Consider the following 16,275-nt stretch of genomic DNA (forward strand, 5'->3'; position numbering starts at 1 on the left):
GTTCATTAATGGACGGGAACACTAAACATAAACTGCCTAAAAAAAAAAAATTGAAGAGTAAGACAGTTGTGCAACAGTTGGGTATTTTTATTGTTGATTGAAACGTTTCGCCTACACAGTAGACTTCTTCAGTCAGTTACAGAGGCAACAGGTGTGCTAGCCAAGTAAATATAATGTAATAGGTCTTCAATTTATCAGTATTATTTTTATTTATTATCACACTGGCCGATTCCCACCAAGGCAGGGTGGCCCGAAAAAGAAAAACTTTCACCGTCATTCACTCCATCACTGTCTTGCCAGAAGGGTGCTTTACACTACAGCTTTTAAACTGCAACATTAACACCCCTCCTTCAGAGTGGTGTTAATGTTGCAGTATTATATACCATTTAAAAAAAATTGCAGCAAGAGCAGTACAATGAAGAAAGTTTATCGAAAAAAAAATCTATGCTTGAATAATATTGTTTTATGATAGGATGGAGGAAGACAAGGATGAAGATGACTGGCAGACTATATTACTAAACTGTGAGAAGACATTTAACGTAGTGCATCACGTAGTGTAAAATATATATAGTTCTATCAAGACCAGTGAGTAAATGAGTATCTAATGAACGGAGGGTGGAATCTCAAGAGCTGGAGCTTGACCTCCACTGACACATTAGACGAGTCAACACGGCTGTACTCACCCAGGAGGCTGGTACTGGACCTCCACTAACACAGACGAATAAACACGGCTGTACTCACCCCGGCTGCGTTAAAGTTCTGGACAACGTTCTGAACGGGACACCGACCTCCGAAGATGACCTGAGTGGCTGCTGGTGGCGCCACTATCACCACCATCATCACCATCAGACATAGACTCAGTGGCATCATATCTGTAACCTGTAACTTAATTAATACTTATTCTTAACTTTAATTTTGTTTTATATATATATATATATATATATATATATATATATATATATATATATATATATATATATATATATATATATATATATATATGCAATAAGATCACAGTAAACAGGTGATTTCAGAATATGCAAAAAAACACTGTGAAAGAATAGAGAAATTCCAAGCGCTTTCGTGACTACTCACATTATCAAGGAACTATGAAAGTGAAGCATCCAAGGAAGCTATATAAGGGGGTCTGGCCAACACCTCACTATCAGATCCCACAACGGTTAAACACGTGACGCGCGCCGGCCCAACTGGACAGGTCCTTTGCACAACTCACCAACAAACTATTCTACCCAAAAAAAAATTAAAAATTGTTATTTGTCCAGTGTATTATTAAATTCTTCCCAAATTCTATTAATTATAAATGGATCTAATTTATATAAACCAAAGGAATAATATGAATATTTCCTTTGGTTTATATAAATTAGATCTATTTATAATTAAGAGAATTTGGGAAGAATTTAATAATACACTGGACAAATAATAATTTTTAAAATTTTCTTGGGTAGAATAGTTTGTTGGTGAGTTGTGCGAAGGACCTGTCCAGTTGGGTCGGCGCGCATTAGGTGTTTAACTGTTGTGGGATCTGATAGTGAGGTGTTGGCCAGACCCCTTATATAGCTTCCTTGGATGCTTTACTTTCATAGTTCCTTGATAATGTGAGTAGTCACGAAAGCTCTTGGAATTTCTCTATTCTTCCACAGTGGTTGTTTTGCAAATATAATATATATAAATATATATATATATATATATATATATATATATATATATATATATATATATATATATATATATATATATATATATATATATTTACTGGGGTCATGTCACCGATTTACCTCGAGTCAAAAATTACGCCAAAATCTTCAGCGGGTCATAAGATTACATAGAGAACGGGAGGAAATTAGGCTTTATCCAAGGAAGAGGTAGGTAGCTCTTGTTTTTGGGATCAAGAGCCCTTCACTGGCATCAAGGCACCCCGTTTGACAAGCTTTATCGAAAAAGTAATTAGTGACTCGTAACATTCTCAGCAAAATCGACATTTTTTTAAATTTTGTAAATGTCTGTCATGATTTTTAGGCAGAGTTAGTTCACTAAGCTGAGCTGGCTAAAAATTGTTTATTTCGGTCGAAATACGAAAAGATATTCCCTGAATCCCCAAACTCTTGCCCTTTCCACCTCAAAACACTCAATAAGCCAATTGTGACTTCTCTACCTCAAGTAACAGATGGGATGTAGGTAAATTCAAGATACCCGGGAGCTGTTGCTCAACTCTCAAGAATTCTAGGATAGGAGAGCACCACCGGGAAGTCTAACATCCCAGGAGCTGTATGTCAACACCCTAAAGGTCAGGAAGGAGGAACTCAAGGCAGTCAAAGAGTTAAAATAATTTACGTAGTAACTCTCAGTACATGGTGTCTGTATCTATGTTTCGTAGTGGCAAACATAGCATTGGAATTTACCAGGAATCAAATCCTCTGTGGAAGATGACACTTGTTTACAGTTCAAGACTTTTTAAAGGAAACATATCGCCATTGTGGCTTCTTCACTTTTTATTAGGATTAATTAGTCTAATTAGGACGAACTGTACACTAGTATATTTTTCCCACATCATGTCGGTATCACATTGCCAATTACATTCCCCATCTACTCTGTTTACCATGCGAAAATCTTTAATCGCCCTACTGATTGAGTAACAATGAGGGCAAGTTAAATAGAAATCAATGGTTGAACGAAATAGAGAATATTGTATTAAAAATATATTTAAAAAAGTATTGATTAAAATCTGAACAACTCCAGGACTTAATAAATTACAAGTATTCATAATTAAATCTTTGAGAATTTTAGCTAAGCAATAATGACGCACCAGACCACTATCTGACGAGTCACTTTTCCTGCTTAGTTTTGAGTAGACATATTTGCCAGGTTCATGAGTGAGACACTTTCCCCCTCTGTGTTATACCAGGTTCATGAGTGAGACACTTTCCCCCTCTGTGTTATACCAGGTTCATGAGTGAGACACTTTCCCCCTCTGTGTTGTACCAGGTTCATGAGTGAGACACTTTCCCCCTCTGTGTTGTACCAGGTTCATGAGTGAGACACTTTCCCCCTCTGTGTTGTACCAGGTTCATGAGTGAGACACTTTCCCCCTCTGTGTTGTACCAGGTTCATGAGTGAGACACTTTTCCCTTCTGTGTTATGCCAGGTCCATGAGTGAGACACTTTCCCCCTCTGTGTTGTACCAGGTCCATGAGTGAGACACTTTTCCCTTCTGTGTTATGCCAGGTCCATGAGTGAGACACTTTCCCCCTCTCTTATACCAGGTTCATGAGTGAGACACTTTCCCCCTCTGTGTTGTACCAGGATCATGAGTGAGACACTTTCCCCCTCTGTGTTGTACCAGGTTCATGAGTGAGACACTTTCCCCCTCTGTGTTGTACCAGGTTCATGAGTGAGACACTTTCCCCCTCTGTGTTGTACCAGGTTCATGAGTGAGACACTTTCCCCCTCTGTGTTGTACCAGGTTCATGAGTGAGACACTTTCCCCCTCTGTGTTATACCAGGTCCATGAGTGAGACACTTTCCCCCTCTGTGTTGTACCAGGTTCATGAGTGAGACACTTTCCCCCTCTGTGTTGTACCAGGTTCATGAGTGAGACACTTTCCCCCTCTGTGTTGTACCAGGTTCATGAGTGAGACACTTTCCCCCTCTCTTATACCAGGTCCACGAGTGAGACACTTTCCCCCTCTCTTATACCAGGTCCATGAGTGAGACACTTTCCCCCTCTCTTATACCAGGTCCACGAGTGAGACACTTTCCCCTTCTGTGATACATCAGGTCCCTGAGTGAGGTACTACCCAGATGACTGTGTTATTCAAGGTCCAAATGAGGTGCAGCTGAATTTAGTAAATCTGTCTTGGATTTATTAGATCTTTGTATACAGAACATCATTGCTTTGTTTCCACAAATATTCACTGAAAATATAATTGTAAGATCATGAAAACTCTTTGAATATTACAGTTAGGGTTAAACTGTTTATTAATTACGATAATAGTAATATCATTATTTACTACAAGTACATGTACAAGGTATACAGTCCTAGCTGACATAAATGACATACTACTATATAGAAAACCCTTTGTTATGCTGAGCATTTCGGGCAAATTAGGTCAGTGTCCCAGGATGCGACCCACACCAGTCGACTAACACCCAGGTTTCTATTTACTGATTTGTGAGCATAGACAAGAGGAGTAAAGAAACACGCCTAATGTTTCTACCCTGGCTGGGAATCGAACCCAGACACTCGCCGTGTGAAGAGAGCTTTAGCCCCCAAGCCACCAGAGCCAGATATATCCCTTGTTTCTTACGATCCAAGTGAATGTCCTGCCTACTCATCGACAGCCGTTTATCATGACTCATCATGGGTTCATGAAGGACATATATGGCTCTGAAGGATATGAGTTTTCTCATATCATTGGGGATGTGGGATGAGACAGTAGCATCACAGATGACAGCGGCGGCTGATGCAACCTTGTCACAGTTATGCTGTTTGAAATATCCTATTGTAACATTCCTGAATGAATGATAGAACGATGTGTCTGCCACACTCAACCTCTCTTCAAGTGACCCTTAAATATCCTTTGAATTTGATGACTGTTAATAGAACATCTCTGTATGACATAGACCAGCTATTTGGTAATTATTCTAACTTGTTTTACCGTTGATGGGATTGATATTCCGAAACGTTTAGATGATAGATAAAAATGTTTGGATATTTAAGAAAGATGTTTTTCACGGCTTTGTCGTTTCTGTTCGATGTTCTTCTTAGATTATCACGAAGAAAATCTGTTTCGGATGTTTATAAAACCCATTATATATAACAGTTTAGCCCTAACTGCAATTATATTCAAAGTATTATCGTGATCTTACAATTATATTACCCATGAAAGCAAAGAGGCGAATGTTTGAGAGTATAGTTATACCAACGCTCTAGTATGGGTGTGAAGCATGGGTGGTTAATGTTGCAACAAGGAGAAGGCTGGAGGCAGTGGAGATGCCATGTCTGAGGACAATGTGTGGTGTGAATATAATGCAGAGAATTCATAGTTTGGAGATTAGGAGGAGGTGCAGGATTACTAAATTATATATATATATATATATATATATATATATATATATATGTGTGTGTGTGTGTGTGTGTGTGTGTGTGTGTGTGTGTGTGTGTGTGTGTGTGTGTGTGTGTGTGTGTGTGTGTGCGTGTGTGTGTGTGCGTGTGTGTGTGTGGGCGATGCGTCGTCAATAAGGATCGTATTATACTGCATTTGTATTTGTCCATCGTATCTGTGTTTTAACCCATTTATTGCCATAGAAAGTTCACTCAGGTGAAGAGGGGCAGTAATTGTGCCAAAAAAAAAAATTGACCATTTGTCTCAGCGAGTCAAAGACTGGAGTTAGGAATTTTTAACCAGTGAGGCAGAATCACTGACCGCCACACGAAGGTCAGACACTGGACCAAGAAGAAGGTAAAGAGGTTATGGATCCGTCCATTATAACCGTTAGGGCTCTTAATCCCGTTAAGACCGCTAGATGAACCAGCTGATGGTCACTGACCAGAGAGAAAGAGCTAGTGAAATTATTTCCGAACTCTGAACTAGGATGGCTATGAAACAGTCACAATACCGTGACTGAAACAATACAATAGTCCAAGTCAGACCGAAACGTCGTCATGAACTTCTCTCTCCGATGTGCAGGTTATTTGTGTATTGAGTGTACGGTCAACTAGCCGCTTCGTCCTGGATATGGAGAGCACAGTCAACTAGCCGCTTCGTCCTGGATATGGAGAGCACAGTCAACTAGCCGCTTCGTCCTAAATATGGAGTGCACAGTCAACTAGCCGCTTCGTCCTGGATATGGAGTGCACAGTCAACTAGCCGCTTCGTCCTGGATATGGAGTGCACAGTCAACTAGCCGCTTCGTCCTGGATATGGAGTGCACAGTCAACTAGCCGCTTCGTCCTGGATATGGAGTGCACAGTCAACTAGCCGCTTTGTCCTGGATATGGAGTGCACAGTCAACTAGCCGCTTCGTCCTGGATATGGAGTGCACAGTCAACTAGCCGCTTCGTCCTAGATATGAAGTGCACAGTTAATTAGCCGCTTCGTCCTATATATGAAGGGCACTGTTAACTAGCCGTTTCGTCCTAGATATGGAGTGCAGTCAACCAGCCGCTTCGTCCTGGATGTGGAGTGCACAGTCAACTAGCCGTTTTGTCCTGGATATGGGGTGCACAATCAACTAGCCGCTTCGTCCTGGATATGAAATACACAGTCAGCTAGCCGCTTCGTCCTGGATATGAAATACACAGTCAGCTAGCCGCTTCGTCCTGGATATGAAGTGCACAGTCAACAAGCCGCTTCGTCCGCAAATTCTAAAACCGTAAAACTAAACTAGAAATTTAACAGGGAAAGACCTATTATTCTGCCTTAAATTATTTCATAAATCAGCTGTGTCTGAGGTTTACTGCCCCACACCAGGAGACAACCCACAAAACTTAGTTAATACTATGGTACGTTATTCTAGGTATACATCCCCACGGGAATGAACCCGGGTCCTTTGGTTGTGCTCCTGAGGTGCTACCATTAAGCTACCAGCTGAAAACGATTGACCTTAAGGAACACGTGGACTGTGTTAAGCTCAATTATTATGGGGGAAGCGCTATATCCGTAGGGAATACTCGCCTTTTTGAGGGAGGATGGGAATGGAAGGTATTCAGGATCAATTAGGGGAACTGGAGGACAGATTTAATTCCCAGCATCAAGGAACCTCCCTTGATGGGTTAACTAAACATGCCGTGAAGCATGGCAAGCTTAACTAAAGCTTTGGTGCATGTCAAGCTAAACACGTGGAACACGTCAAGCTTAATAAGCAAGTGAAACACGTCATGCGTAACTAAACACGTGGAACATGTCAAGCTTATCTAAATACGTGGAACATGTCAAGCTTAACTAAAAACGTAGAACATGTCAAGCTTAACTAAATACGTGGAACATGTCAAGCTCAACTAAAAACGTGGAACATGTCAAGCTTAACTAAACACATGGAACATGTCAAGCTTAACTAAACACATGGAACATGTCAAGCTTAACTAAATACGTGGAACATGTCAAGCTTAACTAAAAACGTGGAACATGTCAAGCTTAACTAAACACATGGAACATGTCAAACTTAACTAAATACGTGGAACATGTCAAACTTAACTAAATACGTGGAACATGTCAAGCTTAACTAAAAACGTAGAACATGTCAAGCTTAACTAAAAAGTGGAACATGTCAAGCTTAACTAAACACGTGGAAAATGTTAAGCTTAACTGAACACGAGGACATGTCAAGCTTAACATAACACGTGGAATACGTCAAGTTTAACTAAATACATAGGACATGTCAAATTTAACTAAACAAGCCATGGAGCAGGTTGAAGGATGTCTGAAAGATCCTTCCAGGGGTCAACGCCCCCACAGCCCGGTCCAAATCCAGGTTCCTGGTGGATCAAGGCCTGATCAGCCAGGCTGTTACTTATGGCCTCACCAACCGCAGCCCGGCTGGTCAGGAAACTCATGGACTCACCTAGTGTCCTCTTGAAATCAGTCAAGAACAGACTAATAGTCCCCCCTTATTTATGATGATACTGTTGAAAGTCTTGGACCCCTTACACTTATTATGTTGACCAAATATTTTTATGGTAAGAGGCTCGGCACTTCCTGCAGAGCCTCTTGCTTTCGTAGGGAGTTATTTGCTTTTGCAAATTAGGGATCCTAAGATTTTCCAGATGTTAATTATGATGCATCTTTCTCGCCATCATTCCAAGGATAATTATTCAAAGGACTTCAAATGTTCTCAGTAATTTAGGTGCTAGACTGAACTTGTACACGCAATGAAGATTCTACATTCTCTAGATCTGTAATTTTACTCGCTTTAAAAGGGGTTGTAAGTGTAGCACAATATTCCAACTTATCGAGAACATGTGACTTAAAGAGGATAATGATTGGCTGGGCATTCCTTGTCTAGAAGGCTGTCGTTATCCATCCTATCTTTTTTGTCGTGGTTCTGATAATGACACTGTTGTGATTCTTTGATATTATAATTCTTTCATGTTAGTTTTTCGCTCCATTAAATGCTTAGAATTAGTTTTATATTAAATTTATTTCCTCAGTTTTTCCATAGCGAAGTGACTGAAATTTGTTGCCATGTTGCTTTCCGCTGCCCACTGGAACACGAGGTTTACATATGCTTAGAAATTTGCAGAGTCCTTAATGGATGACACATCCAAATTCATGCAAAGAATGATACGGCACTACTATTTATGTCACTGTTTATATGGGATGTGAGGATGAGGAAAAGGATGAGAGCGAGTACTGTGCCTTGGGGTATAAAGTTTTTCACTGACTTATCTATTTAAGCTATTACGCTTTGCCTTCTATTTATTAGAAAGTTTAGAATCCATTTCGTACGCATGCTATGATAACATCATAACTACATTTGTCGAAGGCTTTTATGTGGTCTAGGTATACTACTACCACATATTGTTTGTCTTCCAGGGCATCCAAGACCATGTCGTAGTGGTCCAGTAATTGTGAGTGGCAGGAGCGACCTGTTCTTAACCAACGCTCCCATGGGTTTTGCAACTTTTGTGAATCCAAGTGGTTAGTGATCTTGCTTATTGAAACCCTTAAAATATTTTTATAATGTGGGACATTATTGCTATCACTCTATAGCTCTTTACTATTGCTTTACTGCCAGCTTTGTGTAGTAGGGCTATATGGGTTGTTTTCTAGAGACTGGGATGACCCCCCTATCTAGGATCCTTCTTCGTAGATTTTTTATTGCAAGCGATAGTGGTTTCTTGCATTTCTTGAGCCTGGACCTGGGATAGTGCGCTGGAGTATGTTGTTAATGGTTTTATCGAGTCATGTGGGGAGTTAGGATTATGTCAAAAATTTTGGTGATTATCGACTTCGTCTGCTTAACGGCTAACTGAATATAGTCCTATTGTGATTTTAGTATTTCCATCAATCCTTTGCTGTCATCAATGTAAATTCCATTTTGTTTAAACAAGGGCCAGATAATGCAGGTGACTTTTGTCCTGGAATTTCCTTGTGAGAAGCATTATAGATTTCTTTCAATTTCATTAATTCACTTTGGCTTCCCATCTCTCCTGGACTAAATGATTGAAGTTCAGCGTCTTCTCTTTCTCTAGCCAGTGCTTGTTTCCGTATTTCAGACACGGCAGCACCCTTCAGACACGGCAGCACCCTTCAGACACGACAGCACCCTTCAGACACGACAGCACCCTTCAGACATGGCAGCACCCTTCAGACACGACAGCATCCTTCAGACACGGCATCATCCTTCAGACACGACAGCACCCTTCAGACACGACAGCACCCTTCAGACATGGCAGCACCCTTCAGACACGGCAGCATCCTTCAGACACGGCAGCACCCTTCAGACACGACAGCACCCTTCAGACATGGCAGCACCCTTCAGACACGACAGCATCCTTCAGACGCGGCAGCACCCTTCAGACACGACAGCACCCTTCAGACATGGCAGCATCCTTCAGACACGGCAGCACCCTTCAGACACGGCAGCACCCATCAGACACGGCAACACACTTCAGAAGTTCTATGATTCTTCGTCTTCACCTGTAGATAAAACGCCTCTACAGATGACGGCTAGTAACCCTGAAATGACGACGATGACCGCCACTAACCCTGAAATATGCATAAAGACGGGCACTGACAAGGAAATAATGATAAAGACGGACACTAACCCTGAAATAAATGAAAACACCGACCCTTAAAAAGAGTTAAAGAACGTTCAATGACCCACATAAGGTATTGGATAACACTGCACATGAAACAGGTTTGTTTCTGTTGTTGAAATCAGGTTGGAAATGGAGAGTAGTAGTGGATAGGGGAAATGTGGGGTGGGGGAGAGGTGGGGGTGGGGGTAGAGGTGGGGGAGTGGGGTGCAAGGGGGTGGGGGTGAGGTGCGAGAGGGTGAGGCAGTGTTGATGTGTTCTGAGAAGGTGTTGCAATATGGGTGATTAGAGTCACCACCACCCTGAACCACCGCCCATACCATACCATGGACCACCACCCACACCATACCATGGACCACCACCCACACCATACCATGGACCACCACCCACACCATACCATGGACCACCACCCACACCATACCATGGACCACCACTCACACCATAACCTGGATTGCCCACCCAATGGCGTGGGTACTTTGCATTCCCATGATTTTCCAGTAATAAATTACAATGTACCTTTCTCGCTAATCTTCCAAGGTACACAGTCGACGGGGCGCCAAATATTCCCAGTAGTATAGATGTTTGAATGTGAACAGGCACTGAAAGTTCTGTGTTCTAGAAGAGTAGTCTTGAAGGTAGCTAGAAGTATCCAGCAGTATTCCAGGCTGGAGACAAGTGACTTGAACAGTATCACTGGCTCAGCGTCTCTCGTCTTGAAAGTTCTAGTTATCCATTCAATCGCCTTGTGGAAGAAATGACAACATTGTTGTGATCCTTGATCCATATGAAACTTACCACGGTCGCCACCACCACCATCAGTCACCATCTGTGATCCCAGTCAAATTCTGTTTCTGGATTTTTCCTGTCAGAAGCCTTGTAGCCGTCGTCGTCGTCGCCGTCGCCGCCATTTCAGCCTCCCGTCCAACCTTTTGTCCATTCACTTACAGTACTTTATTGCGACTTAAACTGGCTTCATACATCAAGTATATATACACTGAAATAAATACATGTGTATAAACTAAAATATACACTTGTGTGTATGCACAGGTATACACAACTTTCAGTAAATATATGAATATACACACCTACACACCTCTCAGTATCTATACATATACACACCGCAGTGTATATCCATACCTCTCAGTATATAAACACTGAGATGTACACATATCTCAGTGTATTTACAGATATATGTTCTCAGTTAATATGCACAGGTATGTACACCTCAGTGTATATAATTCCCTGTTTATATACCTCCTGCGTGCTGGAATAATGTTTTCAAAGGTAAGCTGTAAATTCACAGGGGTCGTATAATACCTAGGGAATGGAAGCTAGATTCTTGGAAAAGGAGAGCAGATACAGTTCCTTGGATCACGAGCCCTTCACCGACATGAAGGAAACCCATTTGAAGAAGTATCTGTTGTTGGCCACTATGTAGCGTTCACTGCGGGGTAGAAGCGCACTATTTATTTATTTATTAATTTGAACATGATACAGAGAAGCACAAAAGAATACAGTAAAATGCAGCATGCCAAAGCCACTTATATGCATAGCATTACGGGCAGACTTAAAATTAACTTAAGATTAACTAAGCAATGAAGTAGTCAGTGGTAAAACATTATTGTAAACAGATAACAATTTATGAGATATAATTATTCAGTATTTATTTAGTTGTGGGTGAGTAAGTGATTTTTGAGAAGAGACTTGAATTTATAAACAGTGTTTCTTTTATATTCACAGGTAATGAATTCCAAATTTTAGGGCCTTTTATGTGCATTGAGGTTTTGCATAGCGTGAGATGGACACGAGGAGCATCAAAGAGTGATCTGTGTCTTGTGTTATGGTCATGTGTTCTGTTGAGGTTGGCAAGGAGATGTTTGAGGGGAGGGTTTATGTCAGAGTTAAGTGTTCTATGTATGTAATAGGTGCAGTAATAAGTATGGATGTTTTGTATTGTGAGTAGGTTTAGAGTTTTGAATATTGGTGGAGTATGCTGTCTGTAGTGGGAATTTGTTATCATTTTGACTGAAGCCTTTTGTTGGGTGATTAGTGGTCTGAGATGGTTTATTGTTGTTGAGCCCCATGCACAAATTCCATAGGTGAGATAGGGGTAAATAAGAGAGTGATATAGGGCCAGGAGGGCTGACTGTGGAACATAGTACCGTATCTTCGATAGTATGCCTACGGTCTTGGAAATTTTTTTGGAAATTTGTTGTATATATGTTTGAAATTTGAGTCTATTATCAAGGTGGATTCCAAGGAATTTTCCCTCTGTGAGTTTTGTGATAGGTGATCCATTTATCATTATGTTAAGACACACATCTGCAGCTCTGTCACCAAACTGAATGTAGTAGGTTTTGTCAATGTTTAGAGTAAGTTTGTTGGTCCTCATCCAGGTTGATATTTTCTGTAATTCGGTATTTACAGTATTGGCTAGCATGACTCGGCTCGGGTGAGAGTAGACGTATGTAGTGTCATCTGCAAATAGTGTGGGTTTGAGTAGTTGCGATGCATTTGGTAGGTCATTTATGTATATGAGAAAGAGAAGAGGGCCAAGGACACTTCCCTGTGGGACACCAACTGTAATTGGCTGTGCGGAAGAGTTTGCCCCATTTGTGTACACATATTGGCTTCTGTTGCTGAGGTATGACTTGAGGTAGTTGAGGGAGTGCCCTCTTATACCATAGTGTGACAATGTATCAACTGTATCGAAAGCTTTACGTAAGTCAATGAAGATCCCCATTGGGACTTCTTTTTTCTCTATTGCTGTATAAATATGTTCTAGCATGTGGATAATAGCATCATTAGTATTTTTATTAGGCCTGAACCCAAATTGACAGGGGTTGAGTATGTTGTGGGAGATGAGGTAGGAATAGATACGCTTATGGATTAATTTTTCAAAGATTTTAGAGAGAGGGTGTAAGTTCGATATTGGCCTGTAGATATTCAAGTCTGTGTGGTCTCCTTTATGGATCGGGGTGACCCTCGCTATTTTGAGAACTGTAGGGAAGGTAGAGGATTCAATGGATTTGTTAGTGTTGCAATGATTGGTGATAGCACCAGTGGCACTTTTTTGTATATAATGGGTGGTAAGGTATATAAATCTCCTGCCTTGTTTTTTAGATTGTTGATAATAAGGGAGACTTCAGTAGTGTTAGTCGGAGCTATGAACAGTGTGTTCGGGTAGTTGCCAGTGAGGTAGTCATTGGGTGGGGTATCTGAGCTTGGAATTTTATTGGCAAGGTTTTGACCAACAGTGGAGAAGAAATTATTGAGTCTGTTTGCTGTTTCAGTTGGTGGGAGTTGAGGTTCATCTGGTTTGGTTAATTCAGTTTCGCTATTTCGTGTTATCTTTTTTGTTCCTAGTATTTCTGATAGGATTTTCCAGGTCTTTTTATGTCACCTCGTGACATTGTACTGTAGCGTTCACTACGGGGTAGCAGCGCGCTGTAGCGTTCACTACCAGGTAACATTGTACTGTAGCGTTCACTACGGGGTAGCAGCGCGCTGTAGCGTTCACTACCGGGTAACATTGTACTGTAGCGTTCACTACGGGGAAGCATTGCACTGTAGCGTTCACTACGGGGTAGCAGCGCACTGTAGCGTTTACTACGGGGTAGCATTGCACTGTAGCGTTCACTACGGGGAAGCAGCGCACTGTAGCGTTCACTACGGGGTAGCAGCGCACTGTAGCGTTCACTACGGGGTAGCATTGCACTGTAACGTTCAATGCGGGGTAGCAGCGCACTGCAGCGTTCACTACAGGGTAACAACGCACTATAGCGTTCACTAGGGTAGCATTGTATGTAGCGTTCACTAAGGGGTAGCATTGTACTGTAGCGTTCACTACGGGATAGCATTGTACTATAACGTTCACTACGGGGTAGCATTGCACTGTAGCGTTCACTACGGGGTAGCAGCGCACTGTAGCGTTCACTACGGGGTAGCATTGCACTGTAGCGTTCACTATGGGGTAGCAGCGCACTATAGCGTTCACTACGGGGTAGCATTATACTGTAGCGTTCACTACGGGGTAGCATTGTACGGTAGCATTCACTACGGGGTAGCATTGTAAAGCAGCGTTCACTACGGGGTAGTAGCGCGCTGTAGCGTTCACTACCGGGTAGCAGCGCGCTGTAGCGTTCACTACGGGGTAGCATTGTACTGTAGCCTTCACTACAGGGTAGCAGCGCGTTGTAGGGTTCACTGCAGGGTAGCAGCGCGCTGTAGCGTTCACTACGGGTTAGCAGCGCGCTGTAGCGTTCACTACCGGTTAGCAGCGCGCTGTAGCGTTCACTACGGGGTAGCATTGTACTGTAGTTTTCACTACGGGGTAGCATTGTACTGTAGCGTTCACTACGGGGTAGCACTGTACTGTAACGTTCACTACGGGGTAGCAGCGCGCTGTAGCGTTCACTACGGGGTAGCACTGTACTGTAGCGTTCACTACGGGGTAGCAGCGCGCTGTAGCGTTCGCTACGGGATAGCACAGCACTGTAGCGTTCACTTCGGGGTAGCATTGTACTGTAGCGTTCACTATGGGGTAGCATTGTACTGTAGCGTTCACTACGGGGTAGCACTGTACTTTAGCGTTCACTACGGGGTAGCAGCGCGCTATAGCGTTCACTACGGGGTAGCAGCGCGCTGTAGCGTTCACTACGGAGTAGCATTATACTGTAGCGTTCACTACGGGGTAGCATTGTACTGTAGCGTTCACTAAGAGGTAGCATTGTACTGTACCTTTCACTACGGGGTAGCAGCGCGCTGTAGTGTTCACTACGGAAAAGCATCGTACTGTAGCGTTCACTACGGGGTAGCATTGTACTGTAGCTTTCACTACGGGGTAGCATTGTACTGTAGAGTTCACTACGGGGTAGCATTGTACTGTAGCGTTCACTACGGGGTAGCACTGTACTGTAACGTTCACTACGGGGTAGCAGCGCGCTGTAGCGTTCACTACGGGGTAGCAGCGCGCTGTAGGGTTCACTACGGGGTAGCATTGTACTGTAGAGTTCACTACGGGGTAGCATTGTAATGTAGCGTTCACTACGGGTTAGCAGCGGGCTGTAGCATTCACTACAGGGTAGCAGCGCGCTGTAGCGTTCACTACAGGGTAGCATTGTACTGTAGCGTTCACTACGGGGTAGCATTATACTGTAGCGTTCACTACGGGGTAGCATTGTACTGTAGCGTTCACTATGGGGTAGCATTGTACTGTAGCGTTCACTACGGGGTAGCACTGTACTATAGCGTTCACTACGGGGTAGCAGCGCGCTGTAGCGTTCGCTACGGGATAGCACCGCGCTGTAGCTTTCACTACGGGGTATCATTGTACTGTAGCTTTCACTACGGGGTAGCATTGTACTGTAGCGTTCACTACGGGGTAGCATTGTACTGTAGCGTTCACTACGGGGTAGCATTGTACTGTAGCGTTCACTATGGGGTAGCATTGTACTGTAGCGTTCACTACGGGGTAGCATTGTACTGTAGCGTTCACTATGGGGTAGCATTGTACTGTAGCGTTCACTACGGGGTAGCACTGTACTGTAGAGTTCACTACGGGGTAGCAGCGCGCTGTAGCGTTCGCTACGGGATAGCACCGCGCTGTAGCTTTCACTTCGGGGTAGCATTGTACTGTAGCTTTCACTACGGGGTAGCATTGTACTGTAGCGTTCACTACGGTGTAGCATTGTACTGTAGCGTTCACTATGAGGTAGCATTGTACTGTAACGTTCACTACGGGGTAGCACTGTACTGTAGCGTTCACTACGGCGTAGCAGCGCGCTGTAGCGGTCACTACGGTGTAGCATTGTAATGTAGCGTTCACTACGGGTTAGCATTGTACTGTAGCGTTCACTATGGGGTAGCATTGTACTGTAGCGTTCACTACGGGGTTGCACTGTACTGTAGCGTTCACTACGGGGTAGCAGCGCGCTGTAGCGTTCACTACGGTGTAGCATTGTAATGTAACGTTCACTACGGGTTAGCATTGTACTGTAGCGTTCACTATAGGGTAGCATTGTACTGTAGCGTTCACTACGAGGTAGCATTGTACTGTAGCTTTCACTACGGGGTAGCTTTGTACTGTAGAGTTCACTACAGGGTAGCATTGTACTGTAGCGTTCACTATGGGGTAGCATTGTACTGTAGCGTTCACTACGGGGTAGCATTGTACTGTAGCGTTCACTACTGGGTAGCAGAGCGCTGTAGCGTTCACTACGGGGTAGCATTGTACTGTAGCCCGGTGGCCTGGTGGCTAAAGCTCCCGCTTCATACACGGAGGGCCCGGGTTCGATTCCCGGCGGGTGGAAATTCCGACACGTTTCCTTACACCTATTGTCCTGTTCACCTAGCAGCAAATAGGTACCTGGGTGTTAGTCGACTGGTGTGGGTCGCCTCCTGGGGGACAAGATTGAGGACCCCAATGGAAATAAGTTAGACAGTCCTCGATGACGCACTGACTTTCTTGGGTTATCCTGGGTGGCTAACCCTCCGGG

General features: G+C 43.2%; 1 protein-coding gene across 2 annotated transcripts in view; it reads right to left on the reverse strand.

Moving 5' to 3' along the window:
- LOC128701831 (apolipoprotein D) overlaps positions 1-16,275 on the reverse strand; it is a 73,395-nt gene that overhangs the window by 13,032 nt on the left and 44,088 nt on the right. The window contains exon 2 of one of the 2 annotated variants that reach the window (XM_070099854.1): positions 742-872. In XM_070099854.1, coding sequence (XP_069955955.1) covers positions 742-870 — 129 coding nt within the window. In that variant the 5' untranslated portion in view covers positions 871-872. Of the gene's footprint in view, positions 1-741; positions 880-16,275 lie in introns of both variants that reach the window. The other variant, XM_070099853.1, reaches the window with a different exon arrangement.

This window comes from Cherax quadricarinatus, chromosome 69 (genome assembly GCF_038502225.1).
Source record: "Cherax quadricarinatus isolate ZL_2023a chromosome 69, ASM3850222v1, whole genome shotgun sequence".
Taxonomy (NCBI): domain Eukaryota; kingdom Metazoa; phylum Arthropoda; class Malacostraca; order Decapoda; family Parastacidae; genus Cherax; species Cherax quadricarinatus.